General features: G+C 35.9%; 1 protein-coding gene across 4 annotated transcripts in view; it reads right to left on the bottom strand.

The window, feature by feature from the left end:
• Window positions 1-23,639, bottom strand: part of EEIG2 (EEIG family member 2) — a 39,742-nt gene that overhangs the window by 7,380 nt on the left and 8,723 nt on the right. The window contains exons 2-11 of one of the 4 annotated variants that reach the window (XR_013957426.1): window positions 17,180-17,300; window positions 16,457-16,486; window positions 15,851-15,967; window positions 14,558-14,604; window positions 10,008-10,114; window positions 8,971-9,066; window positions 8,243-8,423; window positions 8,031-8,158; window positions 7,561-7,630; window positions 1,579-1,645 (exon numbers count right to left, since the gene is read on the bottom strand). Coding sequence is in view for 3 of the 4 variants with exons in the window: in XM_080623404.1 (XP_080479530.1) it covers window positions 6,502-6,544; window positions 7,561-7,630; window positions 8,031-8,158; window positions 8,243-8,423; window positions 8,971-9,066; window positions 10,008-10,114; window positions 14,558-14,604; window positions 15,851-15,967; window positions 16,457-16,486; window positions 17,180-17,300 (940 nt within the window). In the remaining variant the exon portion in view is untranslated. Of the gene's footprint in view, window positions 1-302; window positions 1,646-3,357; window positions 6,545-7,560; window positions 7,631-8,030; window positions 8,159-8,242; window positions 8,424-8,970; window positions 9,067-10,007; window positions 10,115-14,557; window positions 14,605-15,850; window positions 15,968-16,456; window positions 16,487-17,179; window positions 17,301-23,639 lie in introns of those variants that run through there. The other 3 variants (XM_080623406.1, XM_080623405.1, XM_080623404.1) reach the window with 3 other exon arrangements.

The raw sequence follows: 23,639 nt of genomic DNA, 5'->3' as shown, positions 1-23,639 counted from the left end.
TTTCACAACTTCCTGAAAACAAAAATCCTGTGTAAGGGCTGGCTGTTTCTTGAAGAAAAGTGCATTCTACCTTCTCAGTTTTTGAATTTCCTTGACATCATTAAGGCACAAGGTTAGACATAAAGGGAAAAGGCACCTGTAATTCTCTGAATTGAGAAATGGTACAGAATCTATAACAGGTTGAGAATTTGGGAAAGATCTGCAGTGCTTTGTAATACTAAATGACTCAGAAATGCTTAGTGTATGGAAGAAACAAGGGTAGTCCTGATAGTTGTAGTGTGTGTAAATTGCTCAGAAGTGACTTTACTATTGACTTAATGATGAATCTCCCCTAGTTATAAAGCAGGAAGGGTGCATGTGCCAGGAATTAAATTCTCAGTACTTCAGGTACAGCCATTATAAACCAGATTTATGTGAGAAATCAGGTGAGGACTGGGGTTTGATGGAAGTATACACTCAGAAGTTAGGATTCATGTAATGGAGAAGCAGTTGTCCCATTGCCCCTGAAGGCCCCACTCCCCATCTCCTTCTCCTTCCCTTCTGAATGCCTTTGGACAGTGGTTATGAAAAAATACCTCTATTTAGAATTCTAAGAATTCATCTTTAATACAATATTTAGAGTAGTTTTACTTTTTTACATTGTGATATGATCTTGCCATAGTTGGTATGTTAAAATATATGTAAAATTCAAAATTGGTAAATATTCTTAGGACACTAATAAGCACAGCTGTTCGAGAGTTGCATTGGTTTGTTATGAGATCTCTGCTGTTCACTTTATGGTTTATTATAGTTAAAGATTTTATTTTTTTTTAACAACCGTGCTTCTTCCTGTGTAGTTTCTTCTTGAAACTTTACATGTTTATTGTACTTTGTAGCATGATTGATCACTTCAAAATAAGGAAAAGAGATGCTCCTTTTCTTCCATCGCATTTGGAATGATACTTGCTTTGAATTTTGTGTTTGGGTGATATCTAACTACTGGACTGTCTTGTGAACAGACAAAGCTGCATACAAATACGTGCTTGACATTCCACAACACATTGTATCCTCTTTGTAGCTACAGTTGGAAAATGGTTTCTGAATGTTTGATAGACTAATGTGAACAGGCCTAAACAGTTACACAGTTTTTAAGGGGTTGATGGGTCCTCTTTCACTTGTTAGTTTAGTTTTTAGTGATAGCTATAGCAAATGTCAATCTTTAACATTCTTGCTTATGCCTTTCCTGGGGAAGATTTGAAGTCAGACTACAGATGTTTGGCCTCATGTGTTCAGTGTTTGTTAGTTATACCTATGTGTACTGAAGAAGCTATTACATAGCATATACAAAAGCATTATTTAGAGAATAAACATTTAAATTGAGATTGCTGATATTTACCAAAATAAGCTATTTTGTGTGTTAGCTTACCAGGTTTCCACTTTCTTAAATCAATGTTAAGTAAGTTTTTTGGTGAAGGACTGAACAGTCTTTTCAGGAGCGGTTAAACCCTTTCACAGGATTCACTGTGCATAGCTCTTCATTGTCAGGTTGGTCTTTTGATTAAACTATTATGCATATTTGTGAATAAACACAGTACTTACTGTATCCCACTTCAACTTGCAGTTTGAAACTGACAAAAGGTGAATTCTTATGTCTCAAATGAGCATGCTGAAAGGAAGGTAATGAAGATGAAATGTTTTAGAGTGCATGTGACAATATCACTGACCAGGAGATGGCACACAAATCTCAAAACAGATCACCTTTAGGTTTTTCAGAACTTTAAAATCCAAATAAAGTAGAATAAAAATAAACCCACCACTACCACAAAAAACTCCACAAAAAAACCCCAAAAAAACCCAAACAAAACAAACAAAAAACCAAAAAACACCCCCACAAAATAAAACAACCCAAACAAAACTGCACCACTCCCCACCCCCCAAAAAACCCCAAAACTAACCCGAGACCACACAAAACCAAAAATATAGTGCAGTACCCTGAGTAATAAGGGGTATAACTTGATAGGTTATTGAGCAACTCAGTAGGTCAGAATACCTGAACAGAATGTTTCTGATCACTGTTTTAATAACAACAAAGAGGAAGTGGTATAAATAATTTCAAAAGATACTGCTTCACTTATGTGAATAAATAAACCCCTGCAGCCTAGTGCAGAGAGCTGGAGGAGTTAATTGTCTGTCTCAACCAGAGATTTCTCTAACACATGGATCTGGCAGCTAATGAACTTCTGATGTGTTTCTGTCCTGCTGGCTATGGGTTTCCATGGTTTTAGGCTCTATTCCATGCTTGTTATCTTTTTATTGGTAAATGAGGTTTGAGTTGTTCAGTTACAACTGGAATTTGTGTAACTCATAATGGTTAGTTGTTGGCACTTTTACTTTTTACTTGTACTTACAATTCTGTAGTCTGGCAAAGGTTTGCTAGCATTTGCTTGGTGATTTCATGTGTAAAAACACCGCCAAACAGTTAATTGCTGTTTTCTAGCTTTTAACAAGGAAGCAGCAATAGGAATTGCAGAAATGTTAACAGGCATATTATGATGTGTTTTGCCCTTGGCAGATCCCACTGTGAGGCCACACAGGGAATTGAATCAACTAATCTGTCACAGAAACTTGTAGTGGGAAGAGGAGAGCAGGCCAGAATGAGCAGTTGGGTGGGGAGAAGGCAGAGCTACTCATTTTGCTTCAAAAATTTCAGAAAGCAGTTTTTCCTATGCTACTCTTTGTCTCTGTTTTCTCATGGCAGAATGTCTACAAAATCCACTCAAGTGTTCAGTGACAGTATTTGAAGTACCTCATGTCTCTGCTTTTTTTTTTTTTTTTTTTTTTTTTTTTAAATTTAGTAGTAGGGGAAAATCTTTTCCCATATCACAACAATGGTTTTCCCATTGCCATATTGCCATATATGTACACATATATAATATGGCATATGTGTATATGCAGTGTAGGTGCATAGCCTTATTTTCATTCAGGAGATGTTTTCCTTCCAGATTAAAAAAAGAACAGTGTCTAAATGACACATTTCCTTTACAATATAAATGTCACTAAAACAGTATGAAAACATGGAGGTAGAAAAAGCAAAGTGCTTTAATAAAACCCTTAGTGATTATATTTGCAGCTGCTGGTATTCAGTAAGGTGACTAGCAGCTATGAATACTTTGTATTTCTGGAGAACTCTCCACTGTGAGATCCTTAACTGAAGGATTTGTTTGCTGATGAAATTTGCCTTTTATTCTGTAAGGAACCTGTTGATTCATAAAACCAGAGGAGAGACAACAACTACAAAAGAAATCCTGGGATATTCTGCTGAAATTTGGGAAACATTGTCTTCTTCTTTGTACTGAAAGACAGTGGAGACTGTAGTTGGTTGTATGCGGTACAGTTACTTCTCTTAATCCTGACTATAGAATGCGTTGATTATTGAACTTATCCGAGTGCCAAATAGTTTGTAATAAAATTAGCTGCAATTTTCACCAATCTGGATTTTTTTTTTTTTTTTAATGTAAGGACAGGTGCTAACTGCAGTACCAAAAGGCTTTGTTATTTTGAATACATTGATGAGAAAAGAAATACATACCACAAATATGTTAGATAAATAAGAAGGTTATTTACAAAGTTATACAAACTGTACAAAAAGCTAAGTAGTAACAAGTCTGTAGACTTCACTGAGGAGGATTGATTTTTGTCAGGAGGGTCTATGTAGAGTGCCCTCACTTTACCAAAATACTGCTAGTTGTGAAGTCTGCTTAATCATAACTTACTGCTATGCCTCACACTTTAAATTAGATTTTTCATTTGTGTAAGACTGACATACTACTTTTCCTCTCTGAGAGACAGATAACTAACTACGTATTAATAACAGTGCTGTTAAATACTTTGTGGACCAGAGATGAGCTTTAATAAGCCCCAAGGTTGAAAAGCTGTGAGGAAGCTGAGATAGACGCTAACTTCCAGTTAAGTTCATAATTTTTTTATTAAAAAAAGGACAGAATAAAGAAACAGATTCCAAGCTGAAGACATGAGTTTACTGAATGTCTGAGACATTTGCATTTAAATACAGTAAAAAAAGAAAGACCTCCAATACATCCTGAACAGCTTCCTAAATGAGTCTCCAGTATTCTTATAACACAGTTTAAAAAAAAAGATCCTACATCTAAATATGAAGGTTATATTCCACTTAAAATATGCACAATAAGAGAGTCACTTCATAAACAGTTGTAGCTCTAAGTCAGAACAATAAATTACTAGGATACAGTTTTATTAAAAGCTTGATTTCCATGTAAACTTGCATCCTATTTAAAAGATCTGCTCAGGCAAGAAAATAATTGGTTTCCAGTAAACAAAATACCCATTCTGTGGCAGTTAGCTGCATCTTTTAACACAGAATACAAATCTAGGCTGTGGAAATTCCCTTAAGAACTGCATAAATAGCTATACAATGTTTTTAAAAAAATCTGTTTTCTTCAAGCTATGCCTATTTTTCCTAGTAAACTTAAGTAAGCTACCATCTAAACTACTAGTAGTTTTAATAAATTTACCAACAAGTGTAGCAGTGTTCAAGAGTACTGAAAGCAACTAATTTATTGAAGTATCACACATCTTTTGGCTTGCAGTAGGATTCTTTGGGTACAAATTAGTTATCTATGTAACAGGGAAAGAAACTATCATTTTTTGGGAGATAGATAGTATATTAGTAGTTAGGTAGTTTCTGTTTAAAATTCATGTGGAGGACAGAAATGGATAATACTACACTTTATTAAGAGCAGCTAAAATATAACCTTTGTATTAATTCTTTTGCCCATTAAAACACTGTAAAAAGATTATAATTAACAGTAGGAAAAAAAAGTATTTAAGTACCATATCTGAGAAATAGCTTATATTAATCATATTGAGTAACAGTACTCAGGCTTTAAAATCAAAAATTACCTTACCCCACCCCAACCCCCCCCCCCCAACAAAAATTAGTGTAATAGTTCTTCTATGTATTTATGGAAAACAAAGCCTGCTTTTCCTAATACAATCTATTAAATATGGCCTACTTATACTTCAATAAAAGGTTGTCAAAGAGCAGAATTACGAAACATTCAGGACTTTCAGAAATGGCCACACTATTTGCATTTTTATTCAAGCCTTACCAATAAACAAGTAATTTGCAGTTTACAATTAAGTACAGTAGCGCCAAGCCTGAATTAGAACTGTCACCTACCACATCCCTTTCAAAATGGAGTCTTTCGTACTTCTTATTGAAAATTTTAAGGGAGCTTTCATCTTTCTTGCCTGTCAGGCAAATCATTATTTGTGCAAATTTAAATACAGTACATTGACCTTAAAGTAACAGTGGACAGATAGTGAAGGAAGAAATGTTCAACAAATTTGTTGCACAGTAAGACGTTTTCAGAGTGCAGAGTATGTCTACAATAAAGTGCTTCTCTTAGTAAGTTATATTGATAATAGTATAGATGTTTATCTAGTTTTAAAGCTAAAATTGCTTAGTAAATGATTTAATTTCCCTATACCTTCCCAATCCCACAAGGCACATTCAAAACACAAGCAAAGCACTAACTGTGAAGGATTAAGCTACAATAAAAAGTTCTAAGTGGTAGTAAACTACTGACTAGGTTTGTAAACAGTACTATACCATTAAATCTCAAGGTTCATGCATTATTTAAGTGAGTTTCTGTGGAAGCAGCTTTTGAACTCCAGACTTAACAATCAGGCCAGCTTTCTTGATAATACACTACTGTGCCTTAGTATTTTAATGTGAAATCCCACTTCTTTTGTCACATGCATGGAAACAGATGAAACGTTTCATGCATTAGAAGCCTTTAGACTTCATTTACACTTAACAGAACTGATCACTGGCTGGTTTAGATCTATTATGGTTTGGTGTTTGGTTTTTTTTTCTTTTAAATGCATGTGAAGTTCACCGCTACAATTCAACCTTATAATGAACTTATAATCAGGACTTTAAAGAGAAGGTTTTTCTTATGTTAAAACATAGCTGTGCTATTTTGTGGAGGCCTGAACTTTGACTTAATAATAATGTTGACTTGATAGAAGTAATTAGCTTCTGTGAGACTAAAATAGCAGGTAGGATCAAACTGAGTAATTGATTTCTTCAGGTTATTTAAGACCAACTTTAAGAATCTTCTTTAGAAAAGAAGTTACAAGCAAAGTACATCACCACAAATGATTTCTTGTGTGAAATAATGAAATTTGACTCATTTCATCATGCTTCCAGAAATGTTTCGCACAAACAAAAAGAGCAATCAATTCCACTAACATTAAGTGGAGCTTACAAAAACAGTCCAGGTACTTGCACAAGGTATACATAACTATACATTGCCTTCACACCACAGAAGATGGAGCTCTGCGAGCAAGAGACATTCCATTGCCTTTCAAAAAAAGACCACATTGAGTTCATCTTGACTTTGACAACTTTTGCAACAGAGCAAACAAAACCAAATATCAGTGCCAGAGCTCCGAGTTTTCCTCGTTTGTCATTCTAGTCTAGCGTTTTATCACCACCTGCTCATACGCTCCAGATCCTACTCTGAAAGAATGTTTGGGAAAAGTTAATTCAGTTGCAGTTTAATTGAAAGCTAAACAGAAACTATCACACATCAGCAAATTTACTGTTTAAAGAACCCCAAATAGCCACCTCCCCCCAAAAAAACCAACTGAGCAGCTAGTACCAGAACAGCTACATGTAAAGGGTGGAAAATACATGGAATTACCATGCCACTGAGTAACCTACAGTTTAATACATTAAAGTGTTTTGTGTTATACAGCAGTCAAAATGAATTATAAATAATGTTACTGAGAAGAAGCTATCGTTGGACCTCTCTTTAGTTTCTTAAACATTACATTTTGGGTACCACTCTGACCCCAGTCATATCATATGCCGATAATTGTCTTTATATATATATATTTACACATAGATAAATGTATTTAAAACAACAGTGATGGTCCTACGATAAGATACAGCAAAAACATCTCTCCTAAAACAACTACAAGAAAATAATCTGAAGCAGTTTATCAAAGAAGAGAGTTTAGGGCTACCAATAGTTGGAAGATGAACAAGACCTTGAATCGCAAATAGTGTAGTGTAGAGAAACAGAAGGAGTTGTGAGCAAAATTAAAGTGAAGAAAATCAGGCTTGTTATGAGGAAGACATAAAAGTTGGATATTGTAAAGGCAGATGTGTAAGAAAACACTTCAGACTTTCTTCCAGCTCCAGAGAGTGATGTAGTAAGTCTACAGAGCTAAGATTTCAAACTGGTGCCTGTTTTCTGTGTCCATACCTAAACACTGCTCAGTTCTGAAAACTTTGGAACTGAGACTCTTCAGAACCTCTGGAAGTTATAATTCTAATGCTGGCACATCAGTTCTGTTTTGGACCTAACCTATGTGCTTTGTTTTAAAGCCTGGAAATCTAGTTCTTTTGGTACTTGTAAATGATACAGAATAGAAAGATACGAGGATTAATGATGTATATACAGAACAACTGCTGTATAAGATGCATTTTTGTTTTGTATTATTTATGGACTGGTTGTTAATGCTACATACCTGTTAGGTAGATGATGGCTTCCAAAAGAAGTGCTTCCACCAGGGCCCACAAATAATCTTAAACCTTCTTCTAAAATGCAAGGGAATGAAAATGTTAGCTTCCTTTAATGTTGCCCTAGCGAAACTACATCATTTTAAATCTACCAGTTTTGTAACTGATACACTGAGATGCAAATATTTTAAGTTATGAAGAACCAAACTTCACATGGTGTATGTTGGAGGAACTGCTTTTGTAGGTAGATTTGCTCCTGCTTTTTCCTTTCTAGGCTTAAAGTAATTCTCTGCCAAAGTTACCCGAGTCATGCAACTGTTTTTCAACTTCTGGGAGACAGGATAAAGGAGAAAATCTAGTGATTCATGTGCACTGTCCTTATGACTACAAGCAACAGGGACTACAAAGAGAGTGGATTTTTCTAAGGCCTGTAATGTGCTTAGGGAAAACCCCTAAGCTTCCTTATTTATTTCCATACCTTCTGCACTTGAGTCTAAACTGAAGTCTTGACTCTGGAGTATTTTTTCGACTATATCATCAGCATCAACTCTGGTAGCATCGACCCTCTTCAGCTGTGACTCCACAGAGTCTTGCTTTACAGGATGTCTGCAAAAATAAATATATTTAGGCTCTTAGAAATGATACAGTAAATTGTATTTTACTTCTGCTACGTAAGGCTGTCAAGCCTACCTGCAGACTTTTTCTGATGGTGCATCTTTAACAGATGTATCGATACTAGTTACTTTTGGCTCAGACTCTTCACATGGCTCTGGAATACTTCCAATTCCTGTTGAGGTACTACCCTCTGAGGTGTTTCTCCTGTGAGAGAGTTCAGATAGACTGGATGATCTAGAGTGACATGTGCTGTATCCTGTTGGGAAAGTGCAGGAGAGCTAGGTCAGGCATGTTCTTGAGAGCCAAGGTCATTACTTACATTTTACCATCCTGAAAGCAGAATTTTTTCTTTCTTGTAAAGACACTTCAAAAGCCTTGGAATGCATGTGCATACACTAGTTAGGCAATCCAGTTTGTGTTTTGTATTCTAGCACATGCTATTTCCTTTTTGTTCTAACTCCTGCTTCCTAACAAATATAATGACTTGGCGTCATTACTTCCACTTCAGCTTTTAGACCTAAGTCTACATTTCTATGTTGTTTTTACACATGGAAGAGGTAAAAATATCATTCAGATGTATCATTAATTGGACGGAGCTAAGGGAAAAAGCTGTCTCACATCTGAACAGATAATTCATTGTGCTTTTAAGAGGAAAAAATGTTACCCTCTACACACCTGAAATGCCTAGGGAAACCTTTCAACTGCAAACTTTTTTTAAAAACACATAAAGTATACTTTACTGCAGTCTAGAACTATGAAAGTAAATAACCCCCAAAACTCACAACAAAATTGTTAACAACTACCTGACAGTTTTGACTGCTGACTTGCATAGCTTGATGTTCTGGAATGTCCACATGCACCAAGTTCATCTGGGACTGAGGCACTCTTTGATGAGACATCTGCAATGTGCAAGTCAGATACTGTTATACTGTTGCTAAAGCCAGCTTTGTTGTTACTTAGTCTGTAATCATGATTAGACTGAAATGTCTGATTTCCCAGAGGGATTAGGGATTTGACGCTGGTCTTCTACAAACTGTTTGAAGAGTCAAGTGCTGCAAAAATACCATGGATGTTAACAAATATGCATTCCTTAAAAAAAATATAGAAGTATCATGTTTCTGTCTAACAGAGAGTACCATTGGATTAGAAATATTTACATGAAATGTTGTTCTAGATTTGTCTACTGTCAACATTAAAGAGATTACCATGCTTTGCTTGGTATTATACTAGAATGGTACGATAGATGTTTTCTGGCTGAAAAAGTACCTGTGGTTAATACAGCTTAAGCTGTGTATGGTGGAAACTAATGAGCTTTGTAAGAATCTGAAGCTTGTAAAAAAACACAGAAAACAAAACGCCCACCACGTTCCAACTTGTAATAAAGTGATTTAATGGTATTTTTTTATAATAGTCTGAATTTCAGTGTAACTACTTCAGTTTTTAACAATGCTTAGAACTTTTACCACTCAAAATTTACCACTCTAAGTTACACATATCCTGATGATTCGTTAAGTTGCAAATCAAGGGCCAAATTAAATGCTCGCTCAAAATACAATTCAAAAGCAATCAAGAAATGTGTCACACGGAACATGTAAGATTTAAAATGTTAAAAAGAAGGTAAACCATCAATCCAATTTCTCATCTTTCCATTAAATAAACTCTTACAAAAGTAAAAAAGAGAGATTCCACTGACGTGATCTAGGAGAGTGTTTCTCAACAAATAACCAAGGAAGGTCCCTTTGTGGGCCAACTGTCAGCATCCCTTTAAGATTTTGTACATCTCCTTGAAGCTATGAAGCCAGTATTAAAAAAATGAGAAATTAAGAGTGTTATTTTATACCTGCTATGCCCAGATGTACTACTTTTAAGTTTTCTCCACCTTTCCTGTCTTCATGAAGAGATTCTGATTCTCCAGCAACTGCTATAGACATTCCTCTGGAAGGAGGCCTATAAGAAAAAGGTGATTAAGATTCGTTATACTTCTGCTGTAATTCCTGCAAATTGATCAGCACAGATTTTTCTTTTCAAGTAAGTTGGCATAATTCATACTATGCTTCAAGTTAATCTGCTTGTGACTTTTCTTTTGAAAACATGGTACCTAGCCCCCTGTTAAAAAGATAAAAAAGGGAAAATATAGAAATCAAATCAATCTGCTCAGCCCTCAGCCCTTCAGGTTCCTTGGAAAGGCTTTTCCTTTTTGGTGGTTAATAGGGTGATATATGTTTGTTTTCAAGTTCTTAATTTTTTTTTTTTAAGTCTATGAATTAGGCTAATTTACGTGCTAAGAATATATACGATGCAGTACTTCATGGAATACATGACAAGATGATAAGTTTAAAAACCAGAACACCATGCAACAACAGTTGGCCTGCTTGACTTGTACACTGTGATGTTGTTTGTTTTATCTCTGTTACAAGACATTAGGAGATTCTGGGCTGTAACCCTTTCTCTCCTAATAGTGGGGCCTATGTTACCATCTCCCTGTATTCACTCTGCATTCTACCTCCTGCAAAATAAAAAGAGCATCATGTACAACATAATTTAAATTTGGTTCAGTGTTTTAAAAGTTTTGTGCCATGCTTAAATGTTTGTTTCAGTTTATACCAAGACCTAAAGGGATATTTTTACATTACTAGACCTCTTAAGTTTGTGTTTTGCTAGTGCAAAAGAATCTAATTAGAAAATGGCAAAGTCAAAGTAATCTTCTCTTGCAAGCAAGTACAACTAAAATACATTTCAAGATGTTACCTACCTACAGTTTTTCTAATGCTTTGTTATTTTTGACTTTGGGAACAGGCTATTGGTCTGCATATAAATGGATTTTTGTTAACATTTTTAGGTTTGACATATTCAGTAAATTAGTCACTGTCTTTGTGTACAGTAACATATCCCTCCTTACATTTTAAAGAGAGAAAAAGTGCTTCTAGAAAGACAATGCTTGTGTGACTTATCTTCCTATCTTAGTGTCGTGGTTTAAGCCCAAGCTGTAAATCAGAACCACGCAGTCTACTGCCCCCCCCCCCCCCACCTTTCTTCCCTCCGCTTCTGGAGGGACGGGGAGGAGAATCAAAAGAATGCAGCTCCCACGGGTTGAGATAAGAACAGTTTAATAACTAAGGTATAACACAAATCACCACTGCCGCCACCAACAATAACAACGACAAGAGAAATAACAAGGGAAGAGAATACGATACCGCCCGCCGGAAAAGACAGCCCACCCGACCAGGGGACGTGCCCTTCCGGCTAGCTCCCAGTTCCATCCCCTGGCATGACGTGCTGTGGTATGGAACACCTCCTTGGCCAGTCTGGGTCAGGTGTCCTGTCCCCGCTTCCTCCCGGCCCCTCCTCCTCCCTGGCAGAGCATGAGACTCACAAAATCCTTGGTCAGTCTAAACATCGGTGTTATCAGTTTTTTTTGTTCCCAAGCCAAAAGTCAAAAACACAGTGCTGCAACAGCTACTAAGAAGGAAAAAAAACAAAACAAAAAACTGACTGCCACTGCTGAACCCAGGACACTTAGTTAGGAAAGCAAGAACTGAATGCTTTCAGGGATGTCACCCTAGATCAAACACCAAGCCTCCTACGCTGCCTCATAAAATATGTAGCTGATTTCAATTGTGTAATTGCTTTAAGGTTTTTTTTTTTTTCTTCTGCAAAGGACATCTGGATTAGATAAATTTTTTGTTCTGTTTGTGTTGAAAGTTTACGTTCCAGGAAATGGTTATATCATCAGTTTGGAAGAAAATGCCAAGTCTGAATAATTTCAGTTAGAAATTTTTTCCTAGGGAGCTAGAAAACTATTTAGGTACTAATTTGAACTCCTTCAGTACCAGCCAGTAAGAACAGAAACACATTGTTTATTAGTATGCAGGGTTAATGATTAGTTAGATGCCTTTGAGAAATTGTTTATCAGTACCAGTGATGTATTTGTTAACAGCTCTGACTCAAAAGTAAATCAAGAGGGGCTAAATAACTAGAGACACAGAAAAGCTTTGCCCAATCAAATTCAGATAATACTATCTTCCTGTTTATTCAGTAAGCACAAGATGAGCTTTTACAGCATTCTGTTCTTTTTGAAGGTTAGGAGAGCAGAAAGGGTCTATAGTGGTGCAAGTGGATGCTGAAGAGTTCCTGTGGTGAATTATCTGAGCTAGACTGATGCAAGCAGCATTCTCAGATTTCCTCAGAAACAATGGTAAGGACACAGCTACAGCAATAATGCACAAGGTCTTGAGTTGCTACTCGAGTTCTTGATTATCCTAATTATACCAGAACCTACCTCAAACTATATAAAACCTACCTCAAACTATCTAAAACCTACAAATCATGAGCTAATTCATACTTGTACCTGAGACTGAGTTAAGAGATCAGTGCTGCTTTTCTTGGAGCTGCAGCCTCATTTCACTGTAATTGCAATCTTTTTAACTTAAAGAAGACTTGAGTATATGTTCACTGCTACAGATGAAGTGTGCATGAGATTGTTGTCCCTAGTCATTGGATTATTAAGAGAGACATTGATTGCTTACATTAATCTGATAGAAGATGAATTTAAATTCAGTTTGTGATAATATTTTGAATACAAACCATAATCCATACCGAAGTAAAAGCATTTGAGTGTAGCAGTTTGTAGGCAAACGCTATATCTTTACAATGGGAGATACTTTAGATGAAACGTAAGGTCTGAAAGTACAAAGGAAGGTTGCGAACCTATACAAAAACTTGAGATTGACGTAACAGGAGTGAAGCTAGCAGGTTTTTTCCAGATTATTTTCCTTAAGCTCATTTTTTCTTTTCAAGCTATATGTAATACTTGGAATTCTGCTTCCGATTGTTTTTGAAAGGGCCAACATGAGAACAAGCATATTGTCTCAGACTAAAGGTCTATCTAGCCTTGTGTCCTATTTCTATGAGCAGCAAACAACAGATGCTGAGAGAACATGACACAGGTAGTAATCCATCTCCTGAATATTCTTCCAGTATCTCCTCATCTGTAAGTGCTTGAGCCTCATATGATGTTTTATGCTGAACAGCCCGCAATAATTTTTCATTCAGGAATTTGTCTTAATTCCTTCTTGAGCTTTTAGTATTCACAACGTGGAGTAGCAAGGAGTTCCACAGCTTAATCACAAGTTATGGTAAGAATTTTGATTCTGTCTTCTACTAGTTTCAGTGTAACAGTGTGGTCAATGAAGGGAACTGTAGAAAAAATTGAATTAAACTAGAATCAAATTTATTTTGAAGGAATTATTTAATCAAGCCCTCCCTAAATATCTTGTGACAAGTAAAATACAACTAAGTTGATTTAAACGTGGTCTAGACAAAATTGCCATACACTGTCATCTAAAACGAGAAAAGATTGACATTAAACTGGAAAGCACATACACTTTGAAGAACCCAGTCTACAAACATTCTGAACTACAGAAAAGCAATGGCTTTAAGAATCTTGGGAAGTACTGAGGATTTTTTCACACTGCATTCATGAAAGCAGATTCGATGCATATGTCTAAGCCTATCCTTAGAATTAATGGCATTCAGGTTATTATAAATTATCTCTCATAATATGAATGACATGGGAGCTCTTCACTTCCTACTGATCAGGATAGTTAAGTCATGGTTAGCAATAGCCACTTGCACTGTTTCAGTGTAGCTATCCACTCAGCTTGCGTGTCCCATAACAAAATGGCCCATTAGTCTAGAAAGAAAGCAACAATTTCATCTTACTCATGACTAGGTTTTTCCTTAGCATGCACAGTTTGTCTGTTCTGTGGTTAGTTATGGAAGCTAACATGCTCTGGTGAAACTATTTCATTTCATTAACTATAGATTAAGGACAATGAGGCCAAAGGATCTTTTACTGAGTTGCATAATGTCTTTGCTAACAGAGAAATATCTGTAAGTGCTTTCTCTTGTACTAAGTCGTATCACACTTCCGGCTTTGGGTTTGGTTTGGGTTTTTTTTTTAGTTGCTGTGTTGTTTTATTTGTTTATAAATCTTTTAAAATCATCTGAGACTTGTGAATAAAAGGTATAAAAGCACATTTTCCAAACACAAGTATTAATCAAATCACCCCATACCAAGTATAATTCTATAACCTTACAGCAGGAACAGTTTCCCATATTTATTCATTTATTTATTTACAGGTTTGCAGGCTAGTATTCTTTGCTAGAAAATATACTAAGTATTTAGCAGCAAGGAGAATTATGAGACTTCTACTGTTATTTTTAGCATGTTAGCCATTATTCAGCTACCATCCCATTTGTTTGTAACTTTTTTTTTTTTGTTAATATTGTCAGATTGGAAAGATTTATAAATGCAACTCAGAACTGTAATTCTGAACATGGAATGTATGACCAAAACACTATCCCACACAGATTTTTTTATAAACTTACGTTTTAAAGCATGGGTCTCCAGACATTAGCTGCATATTGATCAAAACCTACACATGAAGAAAACAAAAACCCACTGTAAGAAGAAAAATGGAGTTGGTCTGTGATAAATGGTCATGTCACTACCTTACACTTGCTACAAATCTTACATTTAAGTAAAACAAAATGGCATCTTCACATATGCAAGTAAACACACGTGTAAAAAACTAGCTTTTTTTTCCTAGTACACATGAAAACAACACAAAATGGGATTTAAAGTAACATAGTTACATGTACAAGATTCTGCAAAAGATACATAGATCAAGACTTAAAATCATTAATAGTTAAGATGGCTTTAATTAATTAATTAATCTTAAAATGGCTTTAAGGGAAAAAATAAAGAAACAGGAAAACTAAAAGATTCATGAGCAAACAGAATATTGTTTAAAATAGTGGGTGCTGAAGTATGTTCTTTGCTGAGAGTGTTTAGCAAACAGCTAGCATACGGGAACTGATTGTGCTAACACCAGAGGTAAATAAAACCACAAAAGGGTAAATAATGCCATAGGACAACAATTCCTTGAGAAGGCTTGTTAGCTGGGTCAAAGCCATCAATTAAAAAGTTTTCTTTTTAAAGTCTAAGACTGTGTTTAAGAAATCACAAAGTGCATGCTTAAACAGTGTGCTTCGTACTGTGAGAAATTAATCCTAGTGTCTTGGTAGGAGAAGGTTTTTTTTATTCACCTGTAACATTCTGTATGTAATGATTTTCAGGTTTATGCAGCTTACTCCATTTTTTAAACTCCTTGGATTAATGGGAGAGAACGGCAGGGTGGGTTTCTTGCAACAATGCTCCCCAATTATTACTTTCATTACTATCAAATAGAAAAGGGGAAGTTCCAGGAGCCATTGAGGTGTTGAAGCTGGCTTATACATAAATAAGCCAGTTAGGAAGTTCACTCTTATAAAGCTGCACAGGAAGTTGTCCAGTCTTAAAGATATAATCACTACACATATATATGAATGTATAAACTTTTTCATCATACTTTCCTATTCCTTTGTTCAATTCCTGTTAGAATATGAATACTGTTTGAAATCTTTTCCTTTACAGCTATCCAGCTCCTTTACAAAGAGTAGGACAAATTCTGTTTTGACTGCATGGATTTTAATGATTCTCTCTAAACAACTCTGATGTTTTTACTTTAAATAATATTCTTTCTAGAAAGAGATTCACAAAATATGCTTTAAATTTCATTGTGTTTAGTAATACTTGTTCTCTGCTTTATTAGTTTAAGTATCATAAAGAAAACAAATTACTTTGAGAATGGAGTTATCCTGTCTTGTATTTTTGGTATCATAACCTTCCAGTAAACATCGACGAGTGGTATTTCCCGATCCAGCAAACTCTGCAAGATTTAGGTCTGCAAATCCCAGCTGTTAAAAGAAAATGACAAAATTAGTAGTAAACATATTACTTGTACTTGTTGCATGCACAGCACTGAGTACCACCAACAGCAGTTTCTCTCAGATATGAAGGATACCCTTTAATGGGAGTGGCGCAAGGCAAAAAGCCTTGGCTCTTTGAGAGTGTCAAATTCTGCATAATTCTATTTTCAGTCTCAAGAAAGAAAAAGAACAAGGAGAGTTTTCTGTATTTTTAAAAGTAAACAGATGCAGAAGGGTTTACTTTTGTCAACTCTTTTAACATATTAAATTGAAGGAAAAAAAGCATTCTGGTGATATAATATTATTATATATTTATTAAACACACTGATCAAGAGTTTCAACACCACTGTTTCACTATAATGCACATAATGAAATCATGGGTTATTAGAATAGTATTCTGGAATTACTTTAAAAGGACATAAAATCACAAGAAAGAAAAGGTAATTAATAGGCAAAATTAGATGCATCTCAATTTACCTTTGCATATGTCTTTCCTCCTTTTAACTCCTAGGAAAAAAGAGACATGCCATCAAGTTATTAAAGATCCTGACTGGGTTTTTTGTTTGGTTTGGTTTTGGTTTTTCTTTTTTTTTTTTTTTTTTTTTTTTAGAAAAGCAAATACTAATCTTCATTTTAAAATAGCTCAACACACATTTGCTAGGCTGTACTGCTGTCATTCACAACTTTGTATTAATAATGTTCTCTGTGCAGGCCAGCAGGAGACAGTCATCTTGCAGAGAGGCAGAAGGATGAGTGCCTGATGCCAACCAGTATTTAGCTCTTGCAAAGTCTAGCCCCAAAAGTAGGACATGCTGCTTAAAATATTCTGGTACTTAGCATATTTCAAGACTTCTAAGTTTACTGCTGAAGTATGTTCAGGATATCCTAAGTAAATTTAGGATAGATACTTCTCACCCTTCCTAGAAGTATCTATCAAGGGCTAGCTTTATAAAGACAGATGAGTGATCACTTTGCTATCCTGCTGGAATAAATGTTTCTTTCCATAAGAAAAAGAAATGCAATTAATTAGTCAAACTATGGTAATTCATAAGATTACTATGAAATTTCTACTAGAAGAACACCTGACATGGTTGCAGCTAAAATTTACTTTATCAAGTTTATCTGACATTTAAAAATTAAACCAAAATAAGTGAAGAAAGACCAGGAAAAGAGGAGAGAAGGGAAAAAAGAGCTACTTGCCTTCCGTACAGACACCCTGCAAATGCAAGTATCCAAAATCCCTGTTGTGGCACTGGCACTGATTTTACACATAAATAAGAACTTTTTCTTCCAGCGGACACAGTTTGCCTGTACTACTTCCCTGCAAAAAGATAACATATGTTTCATATTACTTGCACATACATTCAGGACCATAAAATGCAATAGGACAGCTCAAGAACAAACATTGGTTGTAGAGTAGTCATGTCATGCAAAATCAGTTCACGGTCTGAATCATCATCCTTCATTCTTCTCTTTGTGTAGCAAGACTAATAATTGTTTCAAACCTTGACCACAGTATAAGACCTACAGAAAAATTCAATAGCCAGTGCTTTTGCAAATGAATGGGATCGTGATTTCTCCAGTTTGCTTCAGGTGAGTGAAGTTTTCTTGAAGATCAGCTCCCCAGCACTGTCTTTCAAGCTGCTGAGCTTTGGAATGTGCTCAAGATACTGTATTTGACAAGTGTTTTATCAATACAGAGAAAGAGATATAAGCAGAACCAGATAACTTTGAGGCCTGGAAGAGTACAAAGGAGATGATATACTGTAACCAGATAGAAATTAATGCACTTGGAGCAAACAGGAATTTCAGGTACATACCGGGACCTTGCCGTTTGAGAGCAAAATAAGACAACTAATATCTGAACGTATTTGTTTATCACAGAAGGATTGCAACATGATAGTATGATGCAGCTGAGAAAAGGCAAAATGGAAGATGCTTTCAGCCACATTGATATTATTTTATAAGGCTCAAATGGAACACATTATTCTGTTTGAGTAAATCTGGTTGAGCAAGAGCAGACTCCAAAATGAATGGGTACAGGGAAGACAACTAGAAATCTCCTGTACCTTACGAGAATAAATTAATAAAAATACACTAGTGATTCCAACATTTAGAGACCAAGTAACATTAGTCACATACAAAATGGTTAGGACCAAAATAAGGCATAACCAAACACCCATTTAAAACTGAAAATTACAAGGTCTTACACCACAGGGCAAGCTTCTAGAACAGCCTTTCAATAAGCAAAGTAGGAGCAAAAAAAATTTACAGTGTTTAAAGACAAGGTTGGCCAGTTTGTCAGTAACATGAGACATAAGGACTGTGATTCTGAGGGACCTCCCAAAGTGATCAAAAGCTCTTGTCTAGTCCCACATTCCTAAACTCGTAACTTGGAACTGTGGAGAAATTGTGATAATTTCTTCTATCACTGTAGTAATTCAAGTACAGTCTTCACATATTAGGGCAACATTTGTCCTTTTCTGCCATTTTTTCCAATAGGTACATTCCTACGTTTTGTATTAACTTCTTAGAGCATCTTATTATTGAAGAGGCAGGATTCTCCACATGAGCAGGAGTCAGAGTTTACCACATGTATGGAGAAATGATGAATTGCAAGGCTCACGCAGAAGTTGTGCTGGTGAGACTGCCACCTACACTGCTCACAGACACTGTGACTTCCTAAGGTAGGAATAAACTAGCCTGTCTACAATGAGTCAGTGTAATGACCACAACAGAGTAACGGATTCTGATGACACAACACTGAGTCATATTCCAGCATATGACTGAAAGGAATAGGCTCTGTACACCATGAGCTACCTTTTATCTGTTGTTTTACGTTGTTAATTTTTTCTGTTTTGGAAAAAAAAATTCAAATCCCAAACTGTCAGTGTATGAGTTATTTAAATCCACAGTAGAACTAGAGTTCAAAAAAAGCAAATTACAAATAGTTACATAGTTCCTGTACTGGAAATAGGCTCAGGGAAGAAGTCATTGCATAAAATACAACCTTAAGGAGATTAAAGGGATATTTGATAACTGCTAACATTTGTTACTCTTAAAAGGCCTAAGAATAACTATTGTAGCTCTTATGTGATAGTTGCTGAACTCTCAGGTAAAGAAAATAGTCAAGTAGATACCCACTGTCAAGCAGAACACAGCTATCCAAGTGCAGGGGTATCCAGGGTCTGCATATTTGCAGGTGTCATATACTGTAATTAAAGATAACACAACTCCTGAGAACACTCTGTTTTTTCTGCAGATGACAATGGTCCAGCCTTACTCAAAGTAACTTAGAAATGAAATCTTCAGAATTGAGTTTAAGCTCTTTTTTCCCTAAGTAATAATTTAACCTAAAACCGAACCAAAAAACCCAACAACAACAAAATAGAATGCCCTCTTCTGTCATTGAAACTCGACTACATCAAAAGCAGTTTTACCACAAGCAGGAAAAAAAGGAGCAAAACCTTTTTCATGACCTGTCTAGCTAGTTTTTTTCTTCAGATAGAGAAGGGATGTTTATGTCACTATCTTAAGTCATCAAGAAGTACTCTGACTTTTCTGTCAGCAGTTCTATCAAGACAGACTGAGAATGCTAGAACCTCATGAAACAATACCAAATGTCCTCTCATGAGCATCAGATGCAGCAGACTGCATTGATACTGAAAGACAATACACTTGCTCATCGCCTCAACCCTGCTGCTAGTCACCCTAACTTTCATGAGCTTGTAGAACTAAAAAGACTGAGCAAGAAGGTGAACTTGCATGCAGATTAACTAAAGGATATGGTTGGTCAAAGTTTTCTATCAGTGAACCCATCAGATTTTGGCACACTGGTAATATTCTTCCCCCAAACCCCCAAACACATAGACAGAAAAAAAATCCCAGAAACAGGTTTTATATCTAGTTTCAGCACAGAGTAAGAATCTCAGTTTTAACACACCACTATACTTAAAAAACCTCTACATTCAGAGGATAATTAAAACTGCTGTTGTCTAAACAAAGTGATTGTTGTAGTGGCTGTCCTGCTGGAATTTAAAAAATTGCTGAAATTAAACCTTACCAGAAACATCTAATCAATACTGAAATACATGCAATTATACAAACCTTTTTTAAGTTTCAAAAAGCAAGAATTCTTAATCCTTTGACAACCTTCTCCTGCATTCTGTCTCTACTCTCAGACCAAGGCATACCAGCTATGGCCATGAATCCACAGGGAGCCTGCATTTGCACATCACTTTGCATCCAATAGTATCTGCAAAACAATTTGCCTTGACTGTCCTTTTGGAAACTAAAAGCAGCGTAGATTTTCTGCTCTTCATTAAAATGCTGTAAAACAATGCTACAAGATGGAAAGTGTTCACTTATCTTCCATAAAGGTCAGAAAATCCCTTCTCATGTCATCTATTCATCATACAAGTAGGACAGTTGTCATTGCCCTTACCACCCTTCCCTTATCATGCAAGATACCATTGGGACTACCAGTAACAGAATCACATTTTCTCCTGTTCATCATTGTGCTAGGTTCATTCAGTGTTTTTACATCTGTAACATTTCCAGTTACTAAGTAATAATATTTCTTCCTACCAAAAAAAAAAAAAGTTTCTGTAAACTCATAGGGTCAAAATAATGTGCCAAAATCTTTGTGTAACTCTCAGTATTACAGTTTCTGCTTCTCAGAACAGCTTTCGACCTCTATAGCAAACTATGGTTTTGCTTTAAAAAGCAGCTTTACATTGTAGAGTTATACAGTATTCCAGACATCACTAGCATTATAGTATAACATGTTTTAGTGAACATTAAATGTATTTTGGCTTGTAAATACACTATAAATGTAAGTAACATCTGTTTAAGAAATGTGTCCTTAAAACTTTCAAGAATTTTGATTTCAACATACCAATACTACTGTATGTATAACATTGTTCAAGTAAGGTGAATAGCACAAAACCACTACACTTTTGGAAGAGTCAATCCACTCATGTCACAGGTTAGGACTTACTCAGGCAAATAATTTAATAAACATTAAATAGGATGATCAGGATTTAAGGTTTTACAAACAAGAAAGTAAAAGTTACAAGAAAAAGGCCTCAGTTATAGAAATTTATGCTTTCATTCTTGTAAAAATAAAATCAAGTAAAACCACGAATACCCCTTCCTCCCCGTAAGAATGTCAAAAAAGTGTAATACTGGCACACTGTTTCAAAAAACAAGATATTTGAAATATTTGTACATGATCTGCAAAAAAACCTCAAGCATCTGCCCCCACTCCACCAAACAGTTCTAATTCCATTATATAAAGAAAAATTGATGTATTTTAATGAATGTAATCTTTGTGTAAAGAAAAGCATCAGCAAGTTATTCCCCTTGTGCTGAAAAAAAGGTCAAATAATCAGAACATTTAACTTTCAACAGTAATACTGAAGTTTATAAGATTCTTAGTTCAAGTGAAAGGCCTTTCGAAAATAAACAGTTATATTGATTGGTTGCTATGGAAATGAACCCAGATAACTTCTTGGCAACTGTGCCTTTGCTACAGGGCATGCTGGAGAAAGCTTTCCGTTATGAGTCAGTTTCCTATGAACCTCACAGTCACTTTACCACATGCAAAGCAAAAACAGTTGGTTTACGAATCAAAATATATCTTAGTTACCAAGATGCATTCAAATATACTCTACATTGTAGTGCTTTGGTGTAATTTAACCAGTGCTGTCAGTAATATCTAACCAAGAATAAATTGCACAGACGGATATTTCAAGATAAAATGATTCCGAAGTATAGGATAAATTAACATCAGTTTAACAAATTGTTTTTCCTTTAGAGGGACAATTTCACATTGACTAAATTTCAAATGCAAGATTTCAGCTGTGGCCAAGTCTTTTTCTGTATGTTTTACGTACTGTATGCAATTGCCATTTAGAATGATGAATAAAAGCCTTGATTTTTTCTCTTCTGATCCACCAAAGAGAAAAATCAGCAAGAAAACCGACACAGCAAGAAACAACAAATCCTAATCCAGTCAACTCCTCATCCCAATTTGCTAACAGGTCATCACCTGACTCTTTTTTTGTGGAAGGTGTTTATGAAGAACAGATCATTTGTTCATTTCCACATGGATAAAGGATATGAATAATGGCTTGCTTCAGCAAATAGTTACAAGTGCAAAAATAAATAATTTTAAGGACCTTAAGTGTCATGGGAAAAATCCCTTTTTGCCAAATGGAAAAGCTTTGGTAGCAGAGGCTTAGAAATTAAGATGCTGTTGGCATTTTCCAAAATTGTATTTCATTAATTACAAAATAATATAATCAAGTTTTTACCTGAATTATTCTAGACAGCCAATTAATATATTTAGCCATATTAGGATAATTATATTAAATGGTTTATTTTTCTGGTGCAATTATTTTAGAGTCGTTGGTCGTTGAAGAAACAGAATATTGGGAGCATTTGTTTTCAGTTTTAGGATGCCATTCAGCCTTTATATCAGACCACTGTCACATGAAACTACTGGAAATACTTTTGGAATCAACTTGGTCAGTATGTTTCCTTATGTTATGAAAGGGGTGTTTGCTTAGACATCTTGCAGCTTTTGGACAGAACATGAGTTACCTACTTACTATAAATACCTGGAAAAAATAGCTCCGTGAGGTAAATGGGAATATTATTGTTATAATTTTTTTAAAGCTGGTAATTTGATGGGAGGGTTGCTTTGGCCTTCTAAGAATTGTTGAGGCCAGGTTCTTAAGAGTCCAAAGTACAGTGAATAAAACGCCTTTACAGGAATTATCTCTGAGCAAGTACAACTTTTACAGTATTGCCTAAGTTTTGCTTGCTTCTTTTAGGGAAAAATATGTCATATTGATGAGACAGCCTGAGAGAAGGGAGGCTGCTGCAGCTCCACTCCCCGGATTCAACCAGTAGCAAGGCTGAAGATGTAAGTAAGCCCCTATACACATCGCGCGTACAGAGCTGGCCACACAGATCACAGACATGCAGAGCACTCACAGAAACAGTCAGTACTAACAGCCTCATCCCACTCCCCTCCGGCTGAACAGGATAGAGGTCTGCTAGCAAGACCTGCATCCATCTATCTAAATATCTATCTATCTATCTATCTGGGAAATATTCCCAAATCTTCGTTCGCAAAGTCAAGCCATGATGAAGATATATATATATATATGTATAAGGCTCAACAGCTAGTCCGGCTAGATCCCTGATAGCATTTACACACTTGCACTTGGTCCAGGTGCTAGCACTACAGGCACACAAGTCTCTGACTCCTTGTCGCACCCCAGCGGCTGGCATGTGGCTTCACTCATGTGGTCTCTCCAGTTGCTGTCCCATGATCCCAGGCCAGTTGCTGGCACAACAGCAACTGAGACTCACAGTCCCACTCTTACAGCTGGCATGTAGGTCCTCTCACTCAGGTCTTTCTTGCCTGGTACTGGCACCACAGGCACCTGGGCCCTTTGATGCACAGTCTTCAGTTGCTGACACTCAGACCTCCATACACACAAAAGAGTGTCCTTCACTCAGGAAAGAGTTAGAAGGTAGTTCAACATGAAGATATAATAGACTGCACTGATCAGAAACAGTGCATGGCCGGACCGATATACCAATCAGCAAATTATTTATGTCTAGCTGGCCCTTTTATCCCTTTTGT

Source organism: Psittacula echo (assembly GCF_963264785.1).
Source record: "Psittacula echo genome assembly, chromosome: 7".
NCBI classification, from domain to species: domain Eukaryota; kingdom Metazoa; phylum Chordata; class Aves; order Psittaciformes; family Psittacidae; genus Psittacula; species Psittacula echo.
This window is presented reverse-complemented; position numbering and strand designations above follow the sequence as displayed.